Consider the following 21,136-nt stretch of genomic DNA (forward strand, 5'->3'; position numbering starts at 1 on the left):
CTCCCAGCCAGCATAGCCGGTGCTGTCCAGTACAGCTGGGCAAGCGTGGAGCCGCTTGGAGCAGCCCTGAGGCTGTGGTCTGAAAGCCCGTGATAAATTGGTGCTCTTGCAGATGCAACGCTACTCTGGATCTAGTCAGTGGTGGCAAAGGAGACTGCCTGGCACCTTCTCTTATGATGCACCGAGTTCTGCCAGGGAGAAAAGCTGGCAGAAAAGCACCACTGTCCAGGTAGCCTAAGGACTGGAAACTTGCTTGTGCCTGCCTAGCTGCAGAATGCTCTTTCTCAAGCGGCTGAATCCCATGCTGGGGGGAAGCACTGCAGGTAGAGGCCGGGCACAGGATGCCCGCTGTCCCTCACAAATGCCCAGCGCACTTCCTGCCGTCTCCACTGTTTAAAACGGAGGGCCCAGTTCCCTGCTGATTCATGTCAAGCCGCAAGCTCCTGGTAGGAATAACACCTTTGAGACAGATTTAGATTTCTTTTTAATTCAAAACAAAACCTTTTTAGAAATGAAATACTTGCTGCGTTCTCATATCGGGAGCAGCCCTGCTACCGCGAAACACGCCAAGTTAATCATTACACATTATTTACACGAGAGCCACGACGGCTGACATCGCAGGAGGCTGCCAAGTTTGCTTTTTAGTGGCGTTTTAGTTCGGGTGAGAGGCGCTGGCTCGGCCAGCCTCGGGGACGGGCACTCTCCGGGCCTATGCATCCCCAGAGGACGGCATGCGGGAGGGCCGTTGTGGCCCCTTAAAACACAAGTGCTTTTCCAGTGTAGTCGGTCACCAAGTGATGTAAATGCGAACACTGATCAGGCCTGCAGGGAGCAAAGGAAGTCGTGCGCACATGTGGTCTATCCCCCAGAAGAGAGGTTCCCCCTAATCCGTATTAAGGCCGGGGTCTCCAGTGGGGTGCCCCACGGAACCCCTTCTTCACGCCCCCCCCAGGCTCCTCGCCTCTCCTTGGGTTTCTTAAGCTTTTTATTTTAAATGTTCTTGGTGGCGAGGCGGAGCGCTGCCCTGCAAAGAGCGGCTTGGTGCTTTGGAGCACAGGCCCACCCCTGCCCTGGGACGCACCTTTCGTGGGCAAGCGCCTTCGCCTCTGCTCCTCATGGAATGGGGTCTGTTGGAAGCGGTTCTGCCCCCCCCGGCGGCTGTTTGGCGAGGGCATCCACAACGGGCCCCCCGAGCCCGGGCAGCGCTTCCGGCGCATTTCCACCACTCGCTTCCGGGACGTGGGCCGAGCCCCATCCAAATGCACCGAACCGCTTCACTGCAAAGCACGGTGCTAACGGGGCGCGAGGCCCTGTGGTATTTCTAGCCGTGGCGGGAGGGAGATGCGTGCTGCTGGCCCGGGGCAAGCCAGGAATCGCCAGGCGGCGCACCTGCTCGAGGCCCTCGGTCGCCCGCCCCGCCGGACCGTCTTTGTCTCCGTGAGTGAGCCTCGCCGCAGCCAGTCTGCTGAAAATGCCAATTAGTGCAGGGCGGGGGGCAGGCACCTAACCAGCTAGGCAGGTGGCATTAAAGCCGCGCGTTTGGCACAGACCGGGCTAAAAGCGGGGAGCGGGGACAGGTTCCGGACCGTGCTCGGTCCGGCGGGTGGGGAGTGGAAAGAGCTGGCCCCCAGAGCCAGTGCTATCCCGCAGAGCCACCCGGGCGGCCGTGTTGATTCAGGACAGCCCACAGTTTTCAGGCGTGATTAGAAAACGTTGCTTGGCTGGTCGCCGCGTCGCTTCCGTATCCTCTCCAGGCGCGGATGCTGAGGCAGGCGCTGACGCCGTAGCCGATCATCACCAGGCACGCAAAGAACTGTGGGGGCAGAAGGCGGGTTATTCCTGCAGCGAGAGCAACGGCAGCCTCCCCCAGCCTCGTGCCTGCCAGGTGGCGTTGAGCTACAGTTCCCATCACCCCCAGCCAGGTGCTGCTGGAAGCAGTGGGAGTTGTAGTCCAATGCCTGCAGAGGCAGCCAGACCGGGGAAGGCTGAGCTGTAGGCCAACTGCTGTTGTAACAAGGATTGGATCACCAAGGACCCTTGGGCAACCGGAAGGGCACATCCCACCATTCGGGGATTAGAGCAGCGAAGGCAGCGCGCAGGTTGTTTTTATTCCTGTTTGTGCGAGTGATTCCTGGAAGCTTTTCAGCCGAAGAGCTGGGGAAAATTAGGGTACCTAGGAAAAAGAATATGCTGGAGACTGCTTCCATTCAAAATCTAGAGGCAGAATCGCTTGCTTTTTCAGCCCTGCGGGCTGTTGGAGGAGGACCTTAAAATAAGCAGCTGTTAGCTGTGCAGACAGATCTCTGTCATACACTCACTGTATCATTATTAGTAGGCGTCAATTGCAGGTGCTGAGTGATAGGCTTTCAAAACGTCCATTCATAAGGTAAGAAAGGATGGCTTTCAGCTAGAGATATAGGAGACATCCATGCATTTGTTTTTGGCTGGAATTTACCCAGATTGTACCTCCCAGAGCAGGTCACAGACAATCTGCAGTCAGAGTCCACACAGTTTTAAGCTTGTGCTGTGATTCACAGAACAAAAACAATGCAGAAAAGTACATGCTTTTGAAAATACAGGCAGAAGTGCTTTAATTGAGGAAAGAAAACCCATATTTTTCAGTCATGCAAAACTGATGCATGCAGTGTGGGGCAATGAGCACAAATTTTCATGCACAAAGGACGAAAAACCTGCAGTTTCATGTGGACACAAATTAGAATGAGCTTTGAGGTGGAGTTCAGAGGACCTTGGCACACCCGTATTTTGCCGTTTCACACATCCCTTAGAGCACAACCAAGCCAAAACTTAGTCCTGAATCCAACGCCAATCAGGAACACTGTTTAAAGATGTTTAAACAGCACGTGGGTTGTACCACAGCACTTCACAGCTGACCACAGAACCATCTGTAAATTGATCTGCATTTAGTACAAGATGGCCATTTTCCACGCAGTTACCTGTTGCCAAAAACAACCTTACATGTGTCATGAAACTGGACCTCAGCAAAAACCGGGGACATGACAGGCATCTTGAAATTTGACTGGAAATACTAATTCTGCATCTGCCAGAAAGTTGCCTCAAGTAAATAAAATGTGCCTTCATGAGCCTGGCATTTACCAGATGCTTTGGACTTACGACTCCCATCAACCCCAGCCAGGCATGGCCAGGATGTTAGGAGCTGCAGGCCAAAACATTTGGTTGAACACATACTTGTATGTGGCTTGGATATTTAAGTATAGAGGAAAAGGGACTTTTAACCTCTGCATTCTCAGAAATAGACCTCTGCAGGGCTGACCTCTCTGGCTTTGTCGCCCTGCAGGGAAGCAGGCAGCCTGAGCATCCTAAATTTGGCAATGTACCTTGCCCAGGGACAACAGGTTGGGCAGCTTTTAGGGGGCGGAGCAGTCCTGCGTGAGCCACGTCACATTGGCGGCTGGCACTGGGCTGGGGGAGAAAGGATGCGCACATTCAGCGCCTGACGTAAGTTCAGCTGCTTTCCCAGTGACCGAGGATTAGGTCATTGCTGGCACAGGAGCGAGCGCTGGGCAGGGGCACAAAATGATGCCAGAGGAAGCCCTCTCGGTTTAAAAACACAGCACTAACAGAGGAGGCGGGCCGAATCAGGGGGCACGTGAGGCTGCCCTCATGGCTGGGCTGCAAGCGGCACCCAGGGCAGAATCCGGCCCCCTAAACGGCTCGCCTTTGGTCAGAGGGCTGTGTGGGTGGCCAGTGTCTTGCCATTCACAGCTCTCAAGAACTCGGGAGCAGGCTACCCGAAGGAAGGCCTTCTCCCATCATCCCCCACTCCTTCCCAAATTTTACAGATCCTGCATACACACACCCGGCCTCCTCTGCCCTGCCTTTGGAATCACCACCCTCGGCTTCCCTTCCCACTGCAATCCTGGCACCGTCCTTGATGGGGTGGACGCGGACAATTACTGATCGCAACACCTCCCTCAGCCCATTTCCTTTGCTCTTGTTTTTTAATTACGACTGCTGTTTTACTGCTTTATTTGACTGATGGGTGGCACAGAAGTATTTTAGATAAAAATAAGAAAGGAGCAGAATCTCGATGCTCTTTCATGCTGCCCACAGATTGGGTGGAATGCTTGGCCCAGCTTGAGCTGGGAGCAGCTTGCTGGCTCACTCTGGATTAAATTCAGTAAACGCCTTTCTCTAAAGACGTTTCAAGAGCTCTTACCACCGTACGTGGAATTAAAGCAATTTATAAAAGTGGAAAGGGCAAATGACCACGGGCCACTAAAATAACTAAAGCAAGAGCTGTAAAATGTATCAGCAGAGAAGTCTTAACCTGGTGCCCAGTGGATGAAGTGAGAGGTAAGCTAATCGATGACTTTGACTGGGGGCATCCACCAACAAGGACATTTCTTGTTCATCATCGTCATCATCTCTATACTGCCCATAGCTAAAGCTCACAACATTAAGCCACCCACCCAGGTATCAGGCAGACCTGACCCTGCTTAGCTTCCAGGATTAGGCAGGATCCGGCACTGACAGAGCATGATCGAAAGGTGGGCAGAAACAGTCACCTACCGATGCAGAAGCTCTCCTGTTGTAATCCGGCGAATGTGGCCAGGAGTAAGGCTCAACAGATGCCGCGCTCGTTATGAAAGCCGTTGCATACAAGACAGTGGCCGCAACGTTGAACACTACTAGCTGTGGGAAGAGGAAGAAGCAGTTGGACTCTGCTCTGCAGAGCTGCACAGGGCCGCCTGATCGAGAAGAGCCCCGTTACGTTCTTGAATGGTCTGCGGTGTTGCACCCTGGCTTTCCGCGGCATCGTCAGGTGCACGCCACACCTGGCCAGCCAACGGAAGATCAGCCTTTCTGCTTGAGCCCATGCTGATTTTATTATATTTCTACCTGGCCTTTTTCCCTCCAGGGGTCCCAAGGCAACCTACCTGGTCCTCCTCCTCTCCATGTTATCTTCACAACGACTCTGTGAGGTGGGTCAGGCTGAGAGCCAGGGCCAGGCCATCAGTCACCCAGAGAGCCTGGGGGCTGAGTGGGAACAAGAGCCCCACTCCCCCTGCTGTCTAATTCAGAGGCAGGAACCTAGCACTCTTTGGGTAGTTTGCACTACAACTCCCATCAGCCTCAGCCAGGGGTCATGATGGTCTAGGACAATTGGGAGTACATGCCTATCTCCACTTTGATGGCAAGTTGGGAAATAGCTCTAATGCTTAAGCGCACCATCCAGTAGTAATTAAAGATTGTTTACTAATAGCCAAACAAGAACTTCAAGCAACATAAATTGAGGACAAGGAAGCAACACAGTTCTATGGAATTCTAATTCCAATGTGAGTTTCAGCATTTGCTCCCAAATTGTGTGTAGGACATGACCGAAAACCGGGGCAGAGATTAAACCTTCCCTGCATGTCAGTTGTGGAGATTCCCTTTCATTTAGCACTGCTTTTCCATGCCAGGGTAGCAGCCCTGAAGAGAATATAAAAAGCAGGCACCGCATTCGTCACTTGGAATTCAAGTTCGACTGATGTCAAATATTCAGGATGGAACAAAGCATTAGACTCTGTTGAGAAATATGGCATCATTAGCTAAATGTTGCTACCTAGGAGCCCAGGAAGTGCTCCTATGCCACGGGAAAGGGCTACCAAAATTTGCCCAGTCCTGCCCACAGAGGGTTGGGTCTCCACCGCCCCTGCCTCAAACCTTGTTAACTTCATTTTTTAAGATGGCATTTTATTCTGTGCTGATGCAATTGCAATTGCTCTTTGATGTTCTGAGTTCATTTCATCTTGTGTGTGTGCTTGTGTTTTAAATTTTTCTTTTCTTAACCTCCCGGAGAGCCTCGGCTATGGGGCAGTATATAATACATATATAAATAAATTCCTCTTTCTGCAAAGACGGGAGAGAAGGTGGAGCTGGCTCAATGAAAGGCCAGGCCGCTCCCCATGGCAGCCATTTTGTGAGAGTGCCCACAGCACTCCCTCAACATCCCATATGTGTCCACTGAGCTAAAAGAAACCTGGCTGAATGTTGTGCTGCCTGGGGGATTGTGGGAGTTGTAGTCCATCAAGTCGGGGAAGACTGTCCTAGTGTCCGCTGGCTCAGAATTCATCTTAATTGATCCTGCTGCCACTCCATTGCATTGCTCTTTCTATTGCTTGTATTGTTTTTGCAGCTGAAAAGAGTGTAAGCATCTGTTTTTATGATGAACAGCATACAGCTTTCATTATACTAAGCGAGATACAAGTCTGAAGCTAAACAGCACAGCCTTCCGTACTCACCACTACCGGCCAGGGGATCATGTACAGCTTCATCTGCAGTTGGAAAAGGTACATCCCGAAAAGGATGACGGTGACCAACCAGAAGAAGATCGCGACGAACATCACCCAGCCGTAGGACGGGTACGGCTGGTAGTACGTGTCGGCAATGAGCGCCCACACCAAGCAGCCCAGCACCTGCACGGCACACGAGAGAAAAACCGGGTCAGGACAGGGCGCTTACCACCAGGCGTTCGGGTTCTGCAGCCACACAGCCAGACAGGCAAACCGTCGCGTCGCCTTCTGCGCTGTGTCCTCGTTTCAAGTGGCAAACGTCCGGAAGGTTGCCTCTTCTCTCCAGAGCGGCACTCCACAAATCTTTCCCTTTGCTTGTCTAAAAATATTTGTCCTTCGAGGCCCACCACCCACCCTGGGGAAAGCCAAACGAGCGCCTGGCTGCATCTTTGCTCCCGCTGCGCAGGCGCCCAGCCAGCTGCCGGTGTTCTGCACCTGCGCTCAGCTCTCTCCCGGGCACTGCAAGAGCTGCCAGAGCCTGTAAGTCGCCTTGTGTCCATGGATACTGCTGCGCCATCTTGGCGCTCTGGGCATACGCCGCGTGGCCAGGAGAAACGCTCCCTGAAGGCTCCCACCCGCGCTCTGGGACCAGCCCGTCTGCTCGAGCAGCGTCACGCAAGAGCCATTACACAAAAGCTCCTGCGTGAACCCAGAACAGAACCCAAAGCGGAAGAGACGCCCAAGGCCAGAAGTGCAGGGCCGTCAGCAAACTTTTTAAGCAAGCCAAGCAAGTGTCCAGAAGGGGCAGCAGGAAACGCGCACAGGCAAGAAGTGCTTCTGCTTGATGAGCAACTGGAGGGGCGGAGGAGGCAAGCAGGGAGCTCGGGCTGCTTCTTGGGGTTGCCGGCATCACGTGAGGGCAGGGGGAGACCCCTCCTCAACCATGGAGCTCACAGCTTATCCCAGGCCAGTCTCCCTCGTAGGGTGGTTGTCAGGAAATAATTGCAGTGGGGAGAGAATATTTTGTGGTGGCAACTATTAGATCCAATTTATATCCCACTTTTCTCCCTCTTACAAGGAGTCCAAATGGATCACAAAGTTCCCCTCTGCTCCATTTGTATTCTCACAACAACCCTGCAAGGTAGGCTAGGCTGAGAATCAGGGACAGACCCAAAGTTACCCAGTGTGCTCCATGGCTGAGTGGGGCGAGAACGGAAGACGCAACCATGTGTCCTAAGTTATGACACACGCCACACTTCTCCCCTTCCTTGTGTGGTTTACAACCGCTTGTGTGCTTCCAATGCTCCTAAGGAATCAAATGCCATCTCCTTATTGTGCCCCTGAGATACTGGGACTTGTGCACCATTTTGTTGCAGAAAATGGCAACATCTATTCTTAAAAGAAAAAGCATGAAGATGAGCATTTTAAGGTGACCGTCGGGCCATAAACCTCATGGGGGGTCTTTGCCGAGTTACAGATTCTCCACCTAGCCTACCTCACAGGGGTATTGTGAGGGTAACATGGAGAGGAGACGCGCCATGAAATCACCCCAGGTGCCTCACCTGGAGTACCATGTCCGGTTCTGGGCACCAAGATTTAAGAGAGATGCAGAAAAATTGGAAAGGGTCCAGAGGAGGGCAACAAATAGGATCCAGGGTTTGGAAACGCCGCCTTGTGAGGGAAGACTGAGAGAATTGGGCATGTTCAGCCTTGAGAAGAGACGGCTGAGTGGGGACATGATACCCCTCCGTAAGTCCCTCAAAGGCTGCCACAAAGAGGGAGGTCAGGATCTCATCTCGCTGATGCCAGAGTGCAGGACACAGAATAATCATTTCAAGCTGCGACTACCCAGATTCAGGCTGGGCATCGGGAAAAGCTTCCTCTCTGTCAGAGCAACATGACAGTGGGACCGGCTGCCTGGAGAGGCGGGGGGCTCTCCCACCCTGGAGACACAGACAGAAACTGGGCAGCCCTCTGAGTGGGAGGGTGCGGCTTGGTGTCCTGCACCAGCAGGGGGTTGGTGCCGATGGCCTTCCTGGCCCCTTTCATTCATACAATCCTATGATTCAATGATCCTTACATGAGGAAAAACAGCAGGATAGATAGATGAAACATCACCATGTGTGGCACCGGAAGGGCCCAAAGGACCGCCCACTGCGCTAGAAAATGCTTTGAAAAATAGCAAGGAAGGGGGCTTTGGCAAGTGGGGCCAGGCTGTGGGGCCAACTGGGCTGGCATGGTGCAGCCCCAGGAGGTAGTGGGCAGCTGGGCGCAATCGACAGCCCTGAGGCCCACCGTTGTGTCCTCCCCCCACATCTTCCACAAAGCACTTGTGTCAGCCCCTCCCTGTGTAAGCGAAGCCTCCTGGATCGAGCCGAGGTCCCATCTGGGCCGGAACCTGTTCACACAGTGGCCAAGCAGAAGTACCTGCAGAGAGAACCGGCGGGCTACATCCTCCCTCCCTGCTCATGCTCCCAGCAACTGGTCTGCAGGGGCGTAGCTCCTCCCTCTGAGGGTGGAGGTGGCGGCATGAGGACTAGCAGCCTAGGTTAACCTTCTCCTCCATGAATTGGCCCCACCCCCTTTTAAAGCCATCCAAATGGCCTCTTGCTGGCGAGAAGGGCCTGGTGTCCCAGTCGGGCCGTGCCTGGCCCAGCTGACCCTCGACTCTCCAGCTACATGACCGAAAACCTGGGACGTGAGGGGCAAACACCCTTTAAAATGTCACCAGAAGATGCCTAGGAAAGCAGCTCTTGATTTACCACCGGCAACTTTACAAAAGTCTTCATTGCTTGAGACCATGAAAGAGGCGCTGTGTGGCCACACAGACATTGTTTGTCTCTGGCACAAACGCACCCGCTCCCTCCTCTTCCTTCAGGCCGGACAATGCCTTCTTTTTTGTCCTCCGTTTCCAACCTACACAATAGGTTTTTCTCTCTGTGTTGTTGTTGTTGTTTTTTTTTTGGTACAGGAGGCCAAAAGCGCGATCAAAATAAGGGCTCTTGGCTTGACCACAGCTGGGGGGGGGGGGTCTGCCGGGAGGCAATTGCAGATTCGGGGGCCATCTGGGGCAAAAATAGGGGGCTGATGCTGCTGCATCTGGGCCAGCACGGCTGCAGGAGACACATTCGTTGGCTCAGGTTTGGTATCATTTTGTCTTTGCCCCAGAGCAGGCCCAGCTTACCCAGGGAAATACTCCAAGGGCAGCTGCTGCGCATGAAAGGGGGTGGGGCACCTTCCAGGAACTAGAAAGAAAAATGATCCTATAACATTGGAGGCTGGAGGCATTCCTTTATAGTAAGTCCACTTCTAAACTGTGTAAACAAATCAGCAGTTACAATTTTTTGTTGTTGTTAGTCACGAAGTCGTGTCCGACCCATCGCGACCCCATGGACACCACTCCTCCAGGCCTTCCTGTCCTCCACCGTCCCCGGAGTCCACCCAAGCTCACACCCACTGCCCCAGTGCCTCCATCCAGCCACCTCAACCTCTGCCGCCCCCTTCTCCTTTTGCCATTTTGCCATCGATTGTTCCCAGTGTTAGGCTCGATGTCAACTAAAAGTGGGTGACTCTTTTGTTTCATGTAAAGTCGCATGAAAGGGTCCCTTTTCTCTCTGTTTTCTGCCCAGATTCCCTGGCTCTGTACCATCTTGACCAGGCATTACTGCTTGCGATAAGCTTGGGGGTAGGGAGTTGCAAGGGAGGCTTAGAATAGCAGAAAAGTAGAGCTGGAAGAAACCAAAGGTCCAACCGCCTGCTCAGTGCAGGACTCCCAGTTAAACCATCCCTCTCAGGTGGCTGTCCAGTTGCATCTTGAATGTCTCCCGTTTGGGAGAGTCTACTACCTCCCTAGCTAACTGGTTCCATTGGCATATTGCTGTCACCGACAGGAAATTTCCCCTGTTCTCTAGCCAGAACCTGGCTTCCTGTAACATGAGCCCATGACTCCATCTCCCACTCTGTGGGATGATCAAGAAGAGATCCTGGCCCTCCACTTCATTTGTGGAGCAGCATCATGTCCCACCTCAGTCGCGTCCGACCCATCGCGACCCCATGGACAACATTCCTCCACCATCCCCGGAGTCCACCCAAGCTCACACCCACTGCCCCAGTGACTCCATCCAGCCACCTCATCCTCTGCCGGCCCCTCTAGACAAGCTTATATTTAAGCCTCACTTTTGAATAACATGTAAGAATAAAGATCTAAATCAGGCTTAAGGTTTGTAGCTAGCTAAGAACAGCCATCAGGCCTAAGGGTTCTTTGCGCACACAGCTTGATGGACTCCAGCCACAGTTCCCCAAAACATCTGAAATGGGGCAATGGTGATTTAAACATCTATTTACTAACCAGGATTCCCCCCACCCAATTTTATTTATCTATTTTCACAAAATACATTAGAAAAAAAGAAATCTATGGGGAAAAAGATGCCATGCTCAGACACTGCCTGCATAGAAAGATAGTCAAACATGGAATCCCAATGAAGTGCTTTTGTTTAGACCCCAAGTGGCTAAGGGCCAAACCAGACATGAGTGAATTCACACACACTAGTGAATATCATATGCAAAGGGCACTGGGGAGCCGAACGCTGACCACTCTCCCGGCAGCCCGCGCTTTAAAATGCTTCCCGCAACAGGGCTCCAATAGCTGCAACTGGAGCTAGCGAAGAAAAACATTTCAAAGCAGGCGGGCATGAGGTGGTAAATCAGGTTTAGCTCCTTCCTGGAGTCGCTGAGAACACATCACCAAGGAAAGCCAATGCATCACCAAAAGGGGGGTCAGAAGCGGGCAGCGCTCTGCAAAAGGCATTCTTACGCACGTTTATTTTGTTTAACCCAGGAACTGTGGGGACCCGCAGAGCCTGGGAGCTGTTTCTGATTTCAGTTCGCACCTCAGGAAGCATGCTGTGCTTCTCTGCAACTCCTGGGTCAAGCACCAAACTGCCACCAAAAGGGTGAACACGGCCGACCTGCTCCTTTCCCCACCTGCTCTGTTTGTTAGCCAACTCCCTCCGCGGCTTACGAGTTGGTCTGGCAAGCCCGTGTTTAATAAACACCCTCCCAGCCTGGCTTGAGGCCTTGATCAGTCTCTCTCTGCAGGCTGTCCTGGTGACCTGCAGCCACGGGAAAACACCGCAAGTGGGGAATGATTCGCATCGATATTCAGTGATGCTCTCAAACTGCTCCATACACGGAGATTCATGGGGGCTGGACAGGGTTCCCAAGACCAGCCTCCCGTGTTTTCCCAATCTGCCAAGAGAGAGAAGACTGTGGCTGCTAATGCCTTCTCACAGGTGGTACCGGAAACGCTCATCCAGACCCACACCCAGGCCCCTGGAGATGCTGTCAGTGAACCGACAGGCCTCCTCGAGAACAGTACAGGCAAGAGCAGCCCCTGTTGCAGAGACTGCGTCGATCCGATCTGTCTTCCTCCCTTTATTTAGATCACATAAAGGAAATGGGTCCTCAGTCCCCATGCCAGACGGAGCTACCTGGAATAGTTTGCAGTCCCACCAGGACAGCCTGCAACCGTAGCACATTGCTGGAAAAAAAAACCCGTTTTCCTACTAACTACTGGAAAACATGACAGCTGGACCCAGAAGGCAGAGCTGCCAGGACCCATGTCATCCATCAGCACCAGATGCTGCATTTGGGGGAGCGCGAGCTGGCTGCTCATTGCGGATTATCCAGAAGCACATGTTTTTTGGGGGAGGCAGCCCAGTGACAGAGCCAGGGGGCACTGGCATGATGCCAGCAGTCCACTCCAGCTGGTTCCGGCCCCATTTCTGCATGCCAAGTATGGTGGTCTACATGGGAAGCTGCATATTTCGTCAGACCCTTGATCCATTTTTAATATTTAATATTGCCAACACTGGCCGGCAGCTGACTCCAGAGATCCAAACAGAATTCTTTTCTATGCCTGCCAGGAGTTGCTGGGACTGCTCTCGAGCTATAGATTAATTGTCACTGAACTATGGACCTTCCCTCGAAAATCCCAAGGAGGTCCAGAGTACTGCTTTTCCTCCGGCAACAAATCTTGAATTAGCAATCTCCTGTTCAGCAAGCATGTTCTTAAACCACTAGGCAACACTGCTGCAGCTGTCTTCTTTTGGAAAAAGAAAAGCAAAGCTCCGAGTTTCGCTTGACATAGCAAGAGACAAAGAGCTCTGTTGCACTCGCTGGGCCCTGACCTCATCAAAACAGCTCATCTCTTTCTACAATCTAGTTATCTCACTCACTCTCTGGGCTTCTTGTTTTCTGGACCGCCAGCCAGCCAGCCAGCCAGGGATAATTCGAGCTGATTTGTTCATAGATGCTGTAATGGATCAAAGCTGCATGTATCGCATTCTCACATGGGAATATTTTCAGTACAATGAACAACTGCTTCACAAAGTGGGAATTGGTGTACAACCCACAACTGGTGTACAACCCACAATCCCATTTCTGGGATTAGGAAGAAACGCGTAGAAATGCTTCTGCTCTGTACTCAGCACTATAAAATTGGAGGCATGGGGTTTCCATCCTACAACCAGGAAACCCAGAAAAGCAGGGAAGAAACCTGCTTGATTTTGAGGTTACACATGCTTGCGTTTAGGAGAGGCAGAGATGGGATGGATGGAATCCCTCCTTCCAAACCGGTACCTGCCTCCTGGTATCAAAGATACATTTTGAAAACCTGCTGATTGATTGATTGATTGATTGGTAAGAGGCACCTTCTGATTAAGCAGGGGCACAGAGGCAAGGCAGAGCCCATGCGCCTTCCCTCCAACCACTGATAACTCAGTGCTTTCCCGGCATTTGTCCCATTCTCAAAAGACAAACCTTCTCTCCTATGGCTTAATGAATAGCAGTGTTAGATGGAAGGGGCTGATTTCTGCCCTGCCCCTTTGCTCTCAGCCCCCCCCCCCCCCGGCAGGTCCCAAGAGCATCTCCAAACCAGGATTCAACCCTGGAGCTCAGAGAGATTTAAACCTGCGAAGGCTGCACACCAGTCTTGGCTTGCCTGGAAAGAGGTCCCATGGAGCCCGAGGGGGCTTCCTTCCGAGTAGACATGAACTGGATTTCACTGTAATTGGCCAGAGGCACGTTCGCCATCCTGGCTGCCCTCCAGCTGGTGTCGGGCCACAGCTCCTGCCACCCCACTGCCAAGTGAGGGAAGGCGGGACCAGCATTCCCACCCGCCCACTTTGCTGCTGGGCATCTCCAGCTCGTGCCGCGCTATTCTTGCCAAGTCTTCCAGGACAGCAGCAGCTGCAGCTGCTCCGGGCTTTGGGGATGGTCCCCCTTCCCTCACTGCACCATCCCTCGGGTTCCCCCAGGCAGCGGTGTGGTGGCACCAGGCCTCACTGGGTCGAAGTGCAGGGGCACGTTGATTAGCAGGGCCACTGACTTCTCCTGCCCCCACCCACGTGCTGGCCGAACCCGGCTAAAGCCCTCACGGTAGCCTGGGGAGGAAGGATTTTCCTAGCCACAACATCCGGGGCCCTGTTGCGATGCAAGCGTTTCGGGGTGGCCTTCTCCCACATGGGAACCAGAAAGAGCTGCACCGCCCGGACTCCTAGAACCAGCTCGATGATCGGACAGCTCCCTGAATGTTTAGACACTCCTTGTGAGCCACGGTATGGGCAGTGGTCAGGATGAGTGCCGGGGTTTCCGTGTGGCCCTCACCCTTTGGACCTCCACCCCATTTCTCCTTCCGAGACAGGCTGGGCCACCAAACCCTTCCTCACTCTGCTCCGCTTTCTCTCATGCCTCTCCAAATTGTTCTCATGGCTGGCATAGTAGAAATACCTGCGACACCCACACCCGCAGCACTGCAGTCCAAGCCAGCTAAGCCGTGGGAAGCCCCCGCCCCGGAGGGGGGCTGCACAAGGGCTGGCGCCTGAAGCAAAGCTGGGAGGCTGACGCCACGGTCCTGAGCACACTTTCCCAGAAGGTCGTCCCAGCTGCTTGACTGGGCCTTGCTCCTGAGTAGGTGCACTTAAGGACAAGCCGTGAACAGGGTCGTCGCTGGGGGTGGGGGAGGCCATTAGTACTCTGCAAGTTGAGGGGGTGCCATAAAAGTAGAGAGCAGCTCATCTGGTCTGCAGGATTTTAAAGCAATTTTTAAAAATTGTTTGTCAAAAGTAGGAGGTGGGGAAGAAAATTTAGAAGGTCCCACTCTGGCTAGCCTGCTCCTGAAATTGCATCACAAACAGGGCACTGCTTCTCTCACAGCATAAAGCTGGCGACCTGCCCTTTCGTTTCTCCCAAGAAAGTCAAAGTGGCTTGCAGGCATCTTCGCCCTCTCTGTTTTATGCTCCCAACAACAACCCGGTGAGGGAGGTGAGGCGGAAAGGCAGTGCCTGGTGCAGCCACCCAGCGAGCTTCTTGGACAAGGGGGGGCCAGGACTCACATTTCGTGACCCCCCATCCAACACGCCTTGCAAGCACTGTTCTGAACTGGCTCCCACCACGATATGATGAGAGTCCTGGGCCCCTTGCCCCACACTGTTCCCTTGACCGAAAATGCACCAGCAGTTTGCTGGCTTTCCCGTTTCAAAGGTTGCCATGCATTTCCTACAGCTTGGATTCTGAGCACCGCAGGGGAGCTGCCCAAAGTCTCCTCGCTCCCCAGGTCGGTCCGGCAGCCCTGCCTTGTCTAGGGCCACCAAAAAAGTCAAAATCAAAAATCAGCACAGCCCAAAATAGTTACAATCAGCTCGCTCACACAAGTTGCTTCTCAGGGGCCAATGAAGGACAGACACTGGCCGTGTAAACGCTCCCCATCCCACATCCCACAGTTTGTTGTAGGGTTCTGGAGTGCTTTCAAAGCTGGTTTGAAGGGGGAGGCCTTAAACCAGTCTGCCCTGCCCTGCGGCCCAGTCCCAGTCATGCTAGGGTCCAACTCCCGGCATCAACCTCTCTGGAGGGCACTGGATTAAAAAAGGCCGGCTTAAGCCTGGCAACCCACAAATTGGAGCCAAAGAGATTGCAAGAGAAAAGCGGGAAAGAGGCCTGGCTGGGGTGGAGGCCGAGGCGCAAGTGGACGCTGCGGGTTGTTCACACGGGCCAGTCCCATCCTCCCCAATTCTGCCTCCCAAGGAGCATTGCAGCGCTTGGCTTCATACCAGCGCAGCCTCGACCACCTCTCTCCAAACATTTTGGAATTTGGCAAGAAATCCTTCTCCTGAGAACTATTAAACCAAGCCCACTCCATAGAGTTAAGCTCTGTCTCCTTGTGGCTCAAAAAACAGGTAATTTTTGCACGCCCTCATTCATACTTCTGTGCTGATGTGTCCCATGCATTTTTTTTATCTGTGAGAAAATTAGCTTTAACTGCATATTTAAACATGGAGTTTTACACTCCTCCCCACCCTCAAAGCAAATATTTATAAAGCTATTTGCTGTTAAAATATGAATTTTAACATGATACACTCTGAATGCACAAACACAGAGTTGTGTTTGCAGAACGAAAACAGTGAGGTGGGGGAATGTATTGTAGGAAATGCTAATTACTTGATTAACAGTGGTCATTAACAAATCATTTTGGGATGATAATATAAAGATCTGGCAGCCAGAGCTAATTAGCAATGTACTGTGATTTTAAAAAAAACAAAAAAACCTTTGTTTAAATTCAAGGTCCTCATGAAAGAACTGATTAATTTCTGAGAATAGGTGTGCTAAGGTTGCAATTCTATGCGTGGTTAGACAGACTCCCCCCCACCCACAACCTGCCTACATTTCCCAGCATTCCCCAAACACCCAATTCCCAGCATAGTTGGCCAGGACACATTGGAAGTTGTATGACTTGCTCCTTGTAGAGAATTGTGCCTTAGGTCTGTTAAAATAAAACAACAAAGAGCCTTGTGGCACCCAGAAGTCTAACAAATTTGTTCTGGCAGGAGCTTTCACAGACGCTGTGAAGATGCCTGTGATGTGAGCGTCAAACTGGGAGATTCAAACACACACGGTGGGAGATGGGAGAGAGGGAAATGGTGTCCCCAGAGGCAGGGGAAGGCGGCAAGAGGGATGATTACCTGAAAAACTGTTGGGTAATTACAACACGGTTATCTAAGAGGATAACAATGTTATCACTGCAACAAGAAACCAATTAACATATGCACTGTAACACCCCCCCCCCTTTGTCATTCCTTCCACAGGGAATCCAGCCAAATTTCACCAAGTTCACCTTGATATCCTCCTTTCAAACAGAATTAGTCCCCTGGAGTTTTTTATGTCCATTTGGTCTTACTTACTTACTTACTTACTTACTTACTTATTTTTATTTATTTATATATATATATATATATATAATATATATATATATATTATAATATATATATATATATATATATAAAAAGATTTTATTAAGATTTTAAACTAATACTAGAAACGCCAATCGTCAAATGCATCGGACGTATTGGGTTGGCCCCCTCCAACATATCTTTTCACCATCCAGTTGGTCCTCTGCACACACCACGGCCTGGTTGCCCTACATCGTGGCATGTTTCTTGTGGGAAGACGAGCTGGTGTTCGAACCCCAGTGCTGCGGGCTGCATTACTGGCCTCGTATTGGTTCCCAGAGCAGGCAGTTCAAAGGCTAGCTAGCAATGCAAGATTACAGAAATGCACTTCATGCGCAGATCGAAGTCCGTTTCCTTGGCTATCGATAAGGACATGAGGGGGCAGGACTGACTGGAGGGGACAAAGCTGGGAAAAGCGAAGGCAAGGGAAGAAGGAGCGGACTAAATATGGGATGGAGGGATCCCAGCAAGGAGGCCGCAGCCTGGAGCTGAGGGGAGCCGAGCAGGCCGGTCAGGGATGGGCTGTTACGGAGGCCGCTCATTCACATTCACAGGGTCGCCGCAAGTAGAAGCCGCCTTGGCCGCCCGTGGCAACAAATGCATTACTTTGCTCACACCGTTCAGCTCTCCGCTGCCACTTTGGGCCTGAGAAATGTCTTTCAGCGTAACAGTTTGAGCACCTGAAGAAGCGGGCAGTGTCCACGAATGAATTTGCTAGTCACTACTGGGCTACACAATTCGTTGTTGTTCTTGATGAATTGTAATTCAGCAGTTTCCTGTCACAACAATCCACAAACGCTTGTGCTGGGATCCTTTTGCCGGTCTTCTGCAAGACTTTTTGCTGTCACTGAACTCAAATGCCCACCCACCCAACCGGCACTGACAAATAATGAAGCTCCCCAGAGACGGCCGAGCAAGAACCACAAACCCCCCACCCCACCCCACCCCACCCCTGTGGACTTGCACACACCCTCACACACATTCCTCCACTCAGGACCTGCCCACCTTCCCCAGAACACTGCGCAGTTAGTTGAGGCACCAACATTCCTTGCCAAGTTGCTTCCTGGAGCTGGGTGCAGCCAACCCCAAGGAGGGGACACACCCCAGCCAGCAGGTGAAAGGGCTTCTGTGCACTGCACATGGCAGAGGTTGCATCTAGCTACACAGTTCCAGCACCTAGCAGCCCCCGGCTGTATTGGGCTAGCTGGCGTTGATGGCACTTGTAGTCCAACATCTCTAGCAGACACCAAATTGCGAAGACTGGCCAGAGTGGATCCCATGGAGTGGGGAAGAGGATGTGTGGGTCAGTCACTGCAACTGCAAGCAGACAGACCCCCAAACACAAGCTGAATATTGGGGCAAGCGAACCAGGAACCCCCTGACAGAGAAGCGGATGGGTGTAATTAAGGAAAACACCCACTGGGCCAAACCTCTGGAACAAGGGAAGGGGAGCGCTTCCCTCCCATTTCTCCAGCCCCTCCATTCTGCCAATAAGGGGCAAGTCCCCCCCTGGAAGGGTTCATAATCTAGGGGGAAACAAACAGAAGAAATGCATCCTGTTCTATTTTTCCCGGTTCATGCAATATCGGATCAGAGCATCTTTCCCCAGCCTGGCCCTCTCCAGATGTGTTAGAACAGAATGCCCTCCCAGCAGAGAGTGGAATTCAACCCTGGGGAAGGCTGTGAAGGCATCAGCACCCTTAACCCTAACCAGACTAAATATCTCGCGGACCTACGTTCCCTTTGGGGGTTGCCAGAAACTAGGATAAGTTCAGAGGCTTCTCCCCTGCACTCCAACATCAGCCAGTGCGATTTAGCGGTTAAAAGTGTGCACAGGGATACAGGCGATTTGGGTTCGGGTCCTCACTCGGCCATGCAGGGAGCTCCGGGGGATGGGGGCTTGGACCCATCCAAAGAGGACGGAGGAAGTGGGGAAATCCCCGGCGGGGTGAAAGCGGATGCGACGATTCGCGGCCCCCGGCAAGGTCCGCGAATAAGGCGCAGCGATGGCGCGCTAAACGCCTCGTGCGGAAGCCCCTTCGAGATGCAGCAGCCACGAACCGGGCCATCCGCGGCGCGCGCCCCTGATCCGGCAACCCCGAGCCCGCCCTGCGCTTCTGCCCCGCCGGGCTTGCTCCCGTGCCCCAACCTGGAACCGGGAAGGAACGGCGGAACCGGGCAGCGGGCGAATGTCCGTACCTTCCCCGCCAGGTGCCCAGTTCGCGGAGCAGGGGAGGGGAGGGGAGGGGAGGGGAGGGGCGTGCAGCCGGGCGTCCCCGCGCCCTGGGCGCAGCCCTGGCTGGCAGCGCTCGGGCGGCCCCGAGGCTGTCTGGCAGCCTCCCCGCGGCGCGCCGGGGCGGGCAGGGGCGGGAGGGCCGGGCCGGGGGCGGCACTCACGATCTCGGCGGCCATCAGGATGCCGAAGGGCGAGCGCAGGAAGGCGAGGTCCGGGGCGGGCGGGCGCAGCGCGGGCGCGCCGGCGGGCGTGCTGGTGCGGGTGTTCACCTTCGCCGGGAACTCGCTCATGCTGGCGGCGCCCCGCGGGGTCCCCGCGCGCTCTGAGCGCGGCTGCGGCTGCGGCTGCCGCGCGTCCTGCTGCGCCCTGCGCGCGTCCCGCTGGGGCCTCGGAGCCGCGCGCGGGCGGGGGCGGAGCCGCGCGGGGCAGGGCGGGGTCTCCAGGCGGCGCCGTTAACTCCTTCCCGACGGCGGCGGCAGCCCCGGGCCGGGCGGGCTGCGCTTCGCTGCGCCGCGCCGCTTCCCTTCGCCGCGCCGCTCTCGGGAGGGCCGCCGCGGCACAGGATCACCTGCGCGCATGGGCGCGGATGAACCCGCCTGTGTCCGCCCCGGCTCCCCTCCGCTGCCCCGGCACCTTTCTGCCCGGGATTCCTCCGGAGGTCAAGCACCCACCCCCGTGCCCAGACATCCCTTTTTGCACGTGGGGTCTCCTTAGGAGGAAGGCTGCTTTACAGGCTTAGAACACGGGGGCATTTCTCTGGAAATCAGCGCGTTTGGGCGCGGCTTTTTCTTGTCCGGTAGACCTGGGTGTGCGCCGCACGTTTAAAGTACAGCACCCCGCTGCTGCTGGAGAGGGACCGGCGTTTCTCCCCGCCCTCTGCTAGCAGCCGGGCAGTCCTCCGGCCAGCAAACGACTAGCCAGAGAGTGGCCGCGGGTTCCAGAGGCACAAGCAAAACCCAGCTCCGCTTTGCACCTCTCACCATTACGGTGTGAGGATCTCAGAAGCCCTGAACTGCTTTTAGGAGACGTGATAGCAGGACTGGCAAACCGTCCGACATGGGAAGAGTGCGTGTCATTGCAGGGCAGGGGGTGGGAAGAGGAAAGCCAACTGCACGGAAGAATTTGCGCTGCCATCAAACGGGAGGATGGCCAAGTCCATCGCTGCTGAAGGGAGGTGCGCTGCCTTCGAGGGGGCGGCCCCCATCCTCGCGTCCAGGCTGGGGACCAAAATGGCCTCGCTGCACACCTGCTCCTTGGCACGGAGAAAGAACGAACCACCAGCTGCCGCCTCGAAGGCACAGGAGCATGGCTGGTGGGAGAAGGTGGCAACCCTGTTCCCTTCCATGTCACAGTGTTGACCCACACGGTCGCCCCCTTGCCACGTACACGGCCCTGCGTAGAAGAACTCACGCCAGTTCTGAGCTTCCTCCCACTCAGCAGCTCCTCGCCCAAAAAACCACGAGGCAAGTGCCATGGCCGCGATCCGGAGGGATGCTCCTGGGAGCTCCGTGGGTCTTACACCCAAGCAAAGAAGCCTGCGTAGGACCGGGTAGGAAAGCAGCAGTTGTGGGATCCCAAAAGGGGCCCACAACGTCTCCCCGAACTTGGGGGAGCTTGCTCATGGGTCACATGCAAACGTTCAGGCTGCGTGGAGCAAAACGTGGGACTTACCCCAGACATCGCACCTGGTGAAGTGAAGCACAGTCCACACAGCCTTGTGCCATGATAAACCTTTGCAGCTCTGGAGGGAACGAGCCACCCAGTGTCGCCACAGCCTTCCTTCTAGCAGGCATTCGCATCCGCGTGAAGATCCCAAAAGGGCAATGCTCTCTCTGGCGATGCACCAGAGGAAGTGGGAGCAGGTGCGTCAACTGTGCGGAGACAGCAGCAGCCGTACTTCGAGGGAGAGGGGCAAGGGCACGAGGCGATGCGTCATGGTGCGTCTTACCTTTTCACGGTATTCCTGCAAGGAATGTTTGGTTTTGGGAAACCACAAGCAGAAACAAGGGCCTGTTCTATGGTTTCTCATCACCACGATTGCTTGCTGCATCCTCCAGGCTGGAAAATACGGCTCAGCGTGGCACTGAAGCCCATTGGTGCCTGTTGCCGCCTTTGCTCGCCTGCAGCTCTTTGGAGAGAAGACTAATCAGTTTCCACCAGTCTAGCTGGGCGTTTTTTCCTTGTGCTTTTGCACGCATTTCTCACTGTGTTCCACGAGGTGGCAGGCTAAGGCTGAACATCCAGAAGTGATGTGCACAGAGACCCTTTGCTACAACAACCTTGTAAATTAGTCCACTATAATCAGAAGACCTGTATTTGAAGATGGGGGAGATAAGAACGAAGGGAAAGAGAAGCGACTT

The 21,136-nt window shown here is 53.9% G+C and overlaps 1 protein-coding gene across 1 annotated transcript; it reads right to left on the bottom strand.

The window, feature by feature from the left end:
• Positions 1 to 467: 467 nt before the first annotated feature.
• On the bottom strand, positions 468 to 19,066 carry LOC123025512 (plasmolipin). The gene is made up of 4 exons (XM_044434322.1): positions 18,938 to 19,066; positions 6,267 to 6,440; positions 4,552 to 4,674; positions 468 to 1,813 (listed from the first exon to the last, which is right to left on the bottom strand). Exons 1-4 carry the CDS (start codon positions 19,064 to 19,066, stop codon positions 1,694 to 1,696), a joined length of 546 nt encoding a protein of 181 aa, XP_044290257.1. The 3' UTR covers positions 468 to 1,693.
• Between the last annotated feature and the right edge of the window lie 2,070 nt (positions 19,067 to 21,136).

Source organism: Varanus komodoensis, unplaced genomic scaffold (genome assembly GCF_004798865.1).
Source record: "Varanus komodoensis strain SLA01 unplaced genomic scaffold, ASM479886v1 scaffold27, whole genome shotgun sequence".
Classification (NCBI taxonomy): Eukaryota; Metazoa; Chordata; class Lepidosauria; order Squamata; family Varanidae; genus Varanus; species Varanus komodoensis.

Excerpts from the sequence above, each read along its gene's own strand:
- LOC123025512 (XM_044434322.1), bottom strand. The coding sequence starts at position 19,066 with ATGAGCGAGTTCCCGGCGAAGGTGAACACCCGCACCAGCACGCCCGCC. Across the intron at positions 4,675-6,266 it reads TGATCCCCTGGCCGGTAGTG|CTAGTAGTGTTCAACGTTGC; the intron begins GTGAGTACGGAA and ends CTCTTCCCACAG. Across the intron at positions 1,814-4,551 it reads ACAGGAGAGCTTCTGCATCG|TTCTTTGCGTGCCTGGTGAT; the intron begins GTAGGTGACTGT and ends CTGCCCCCACAG.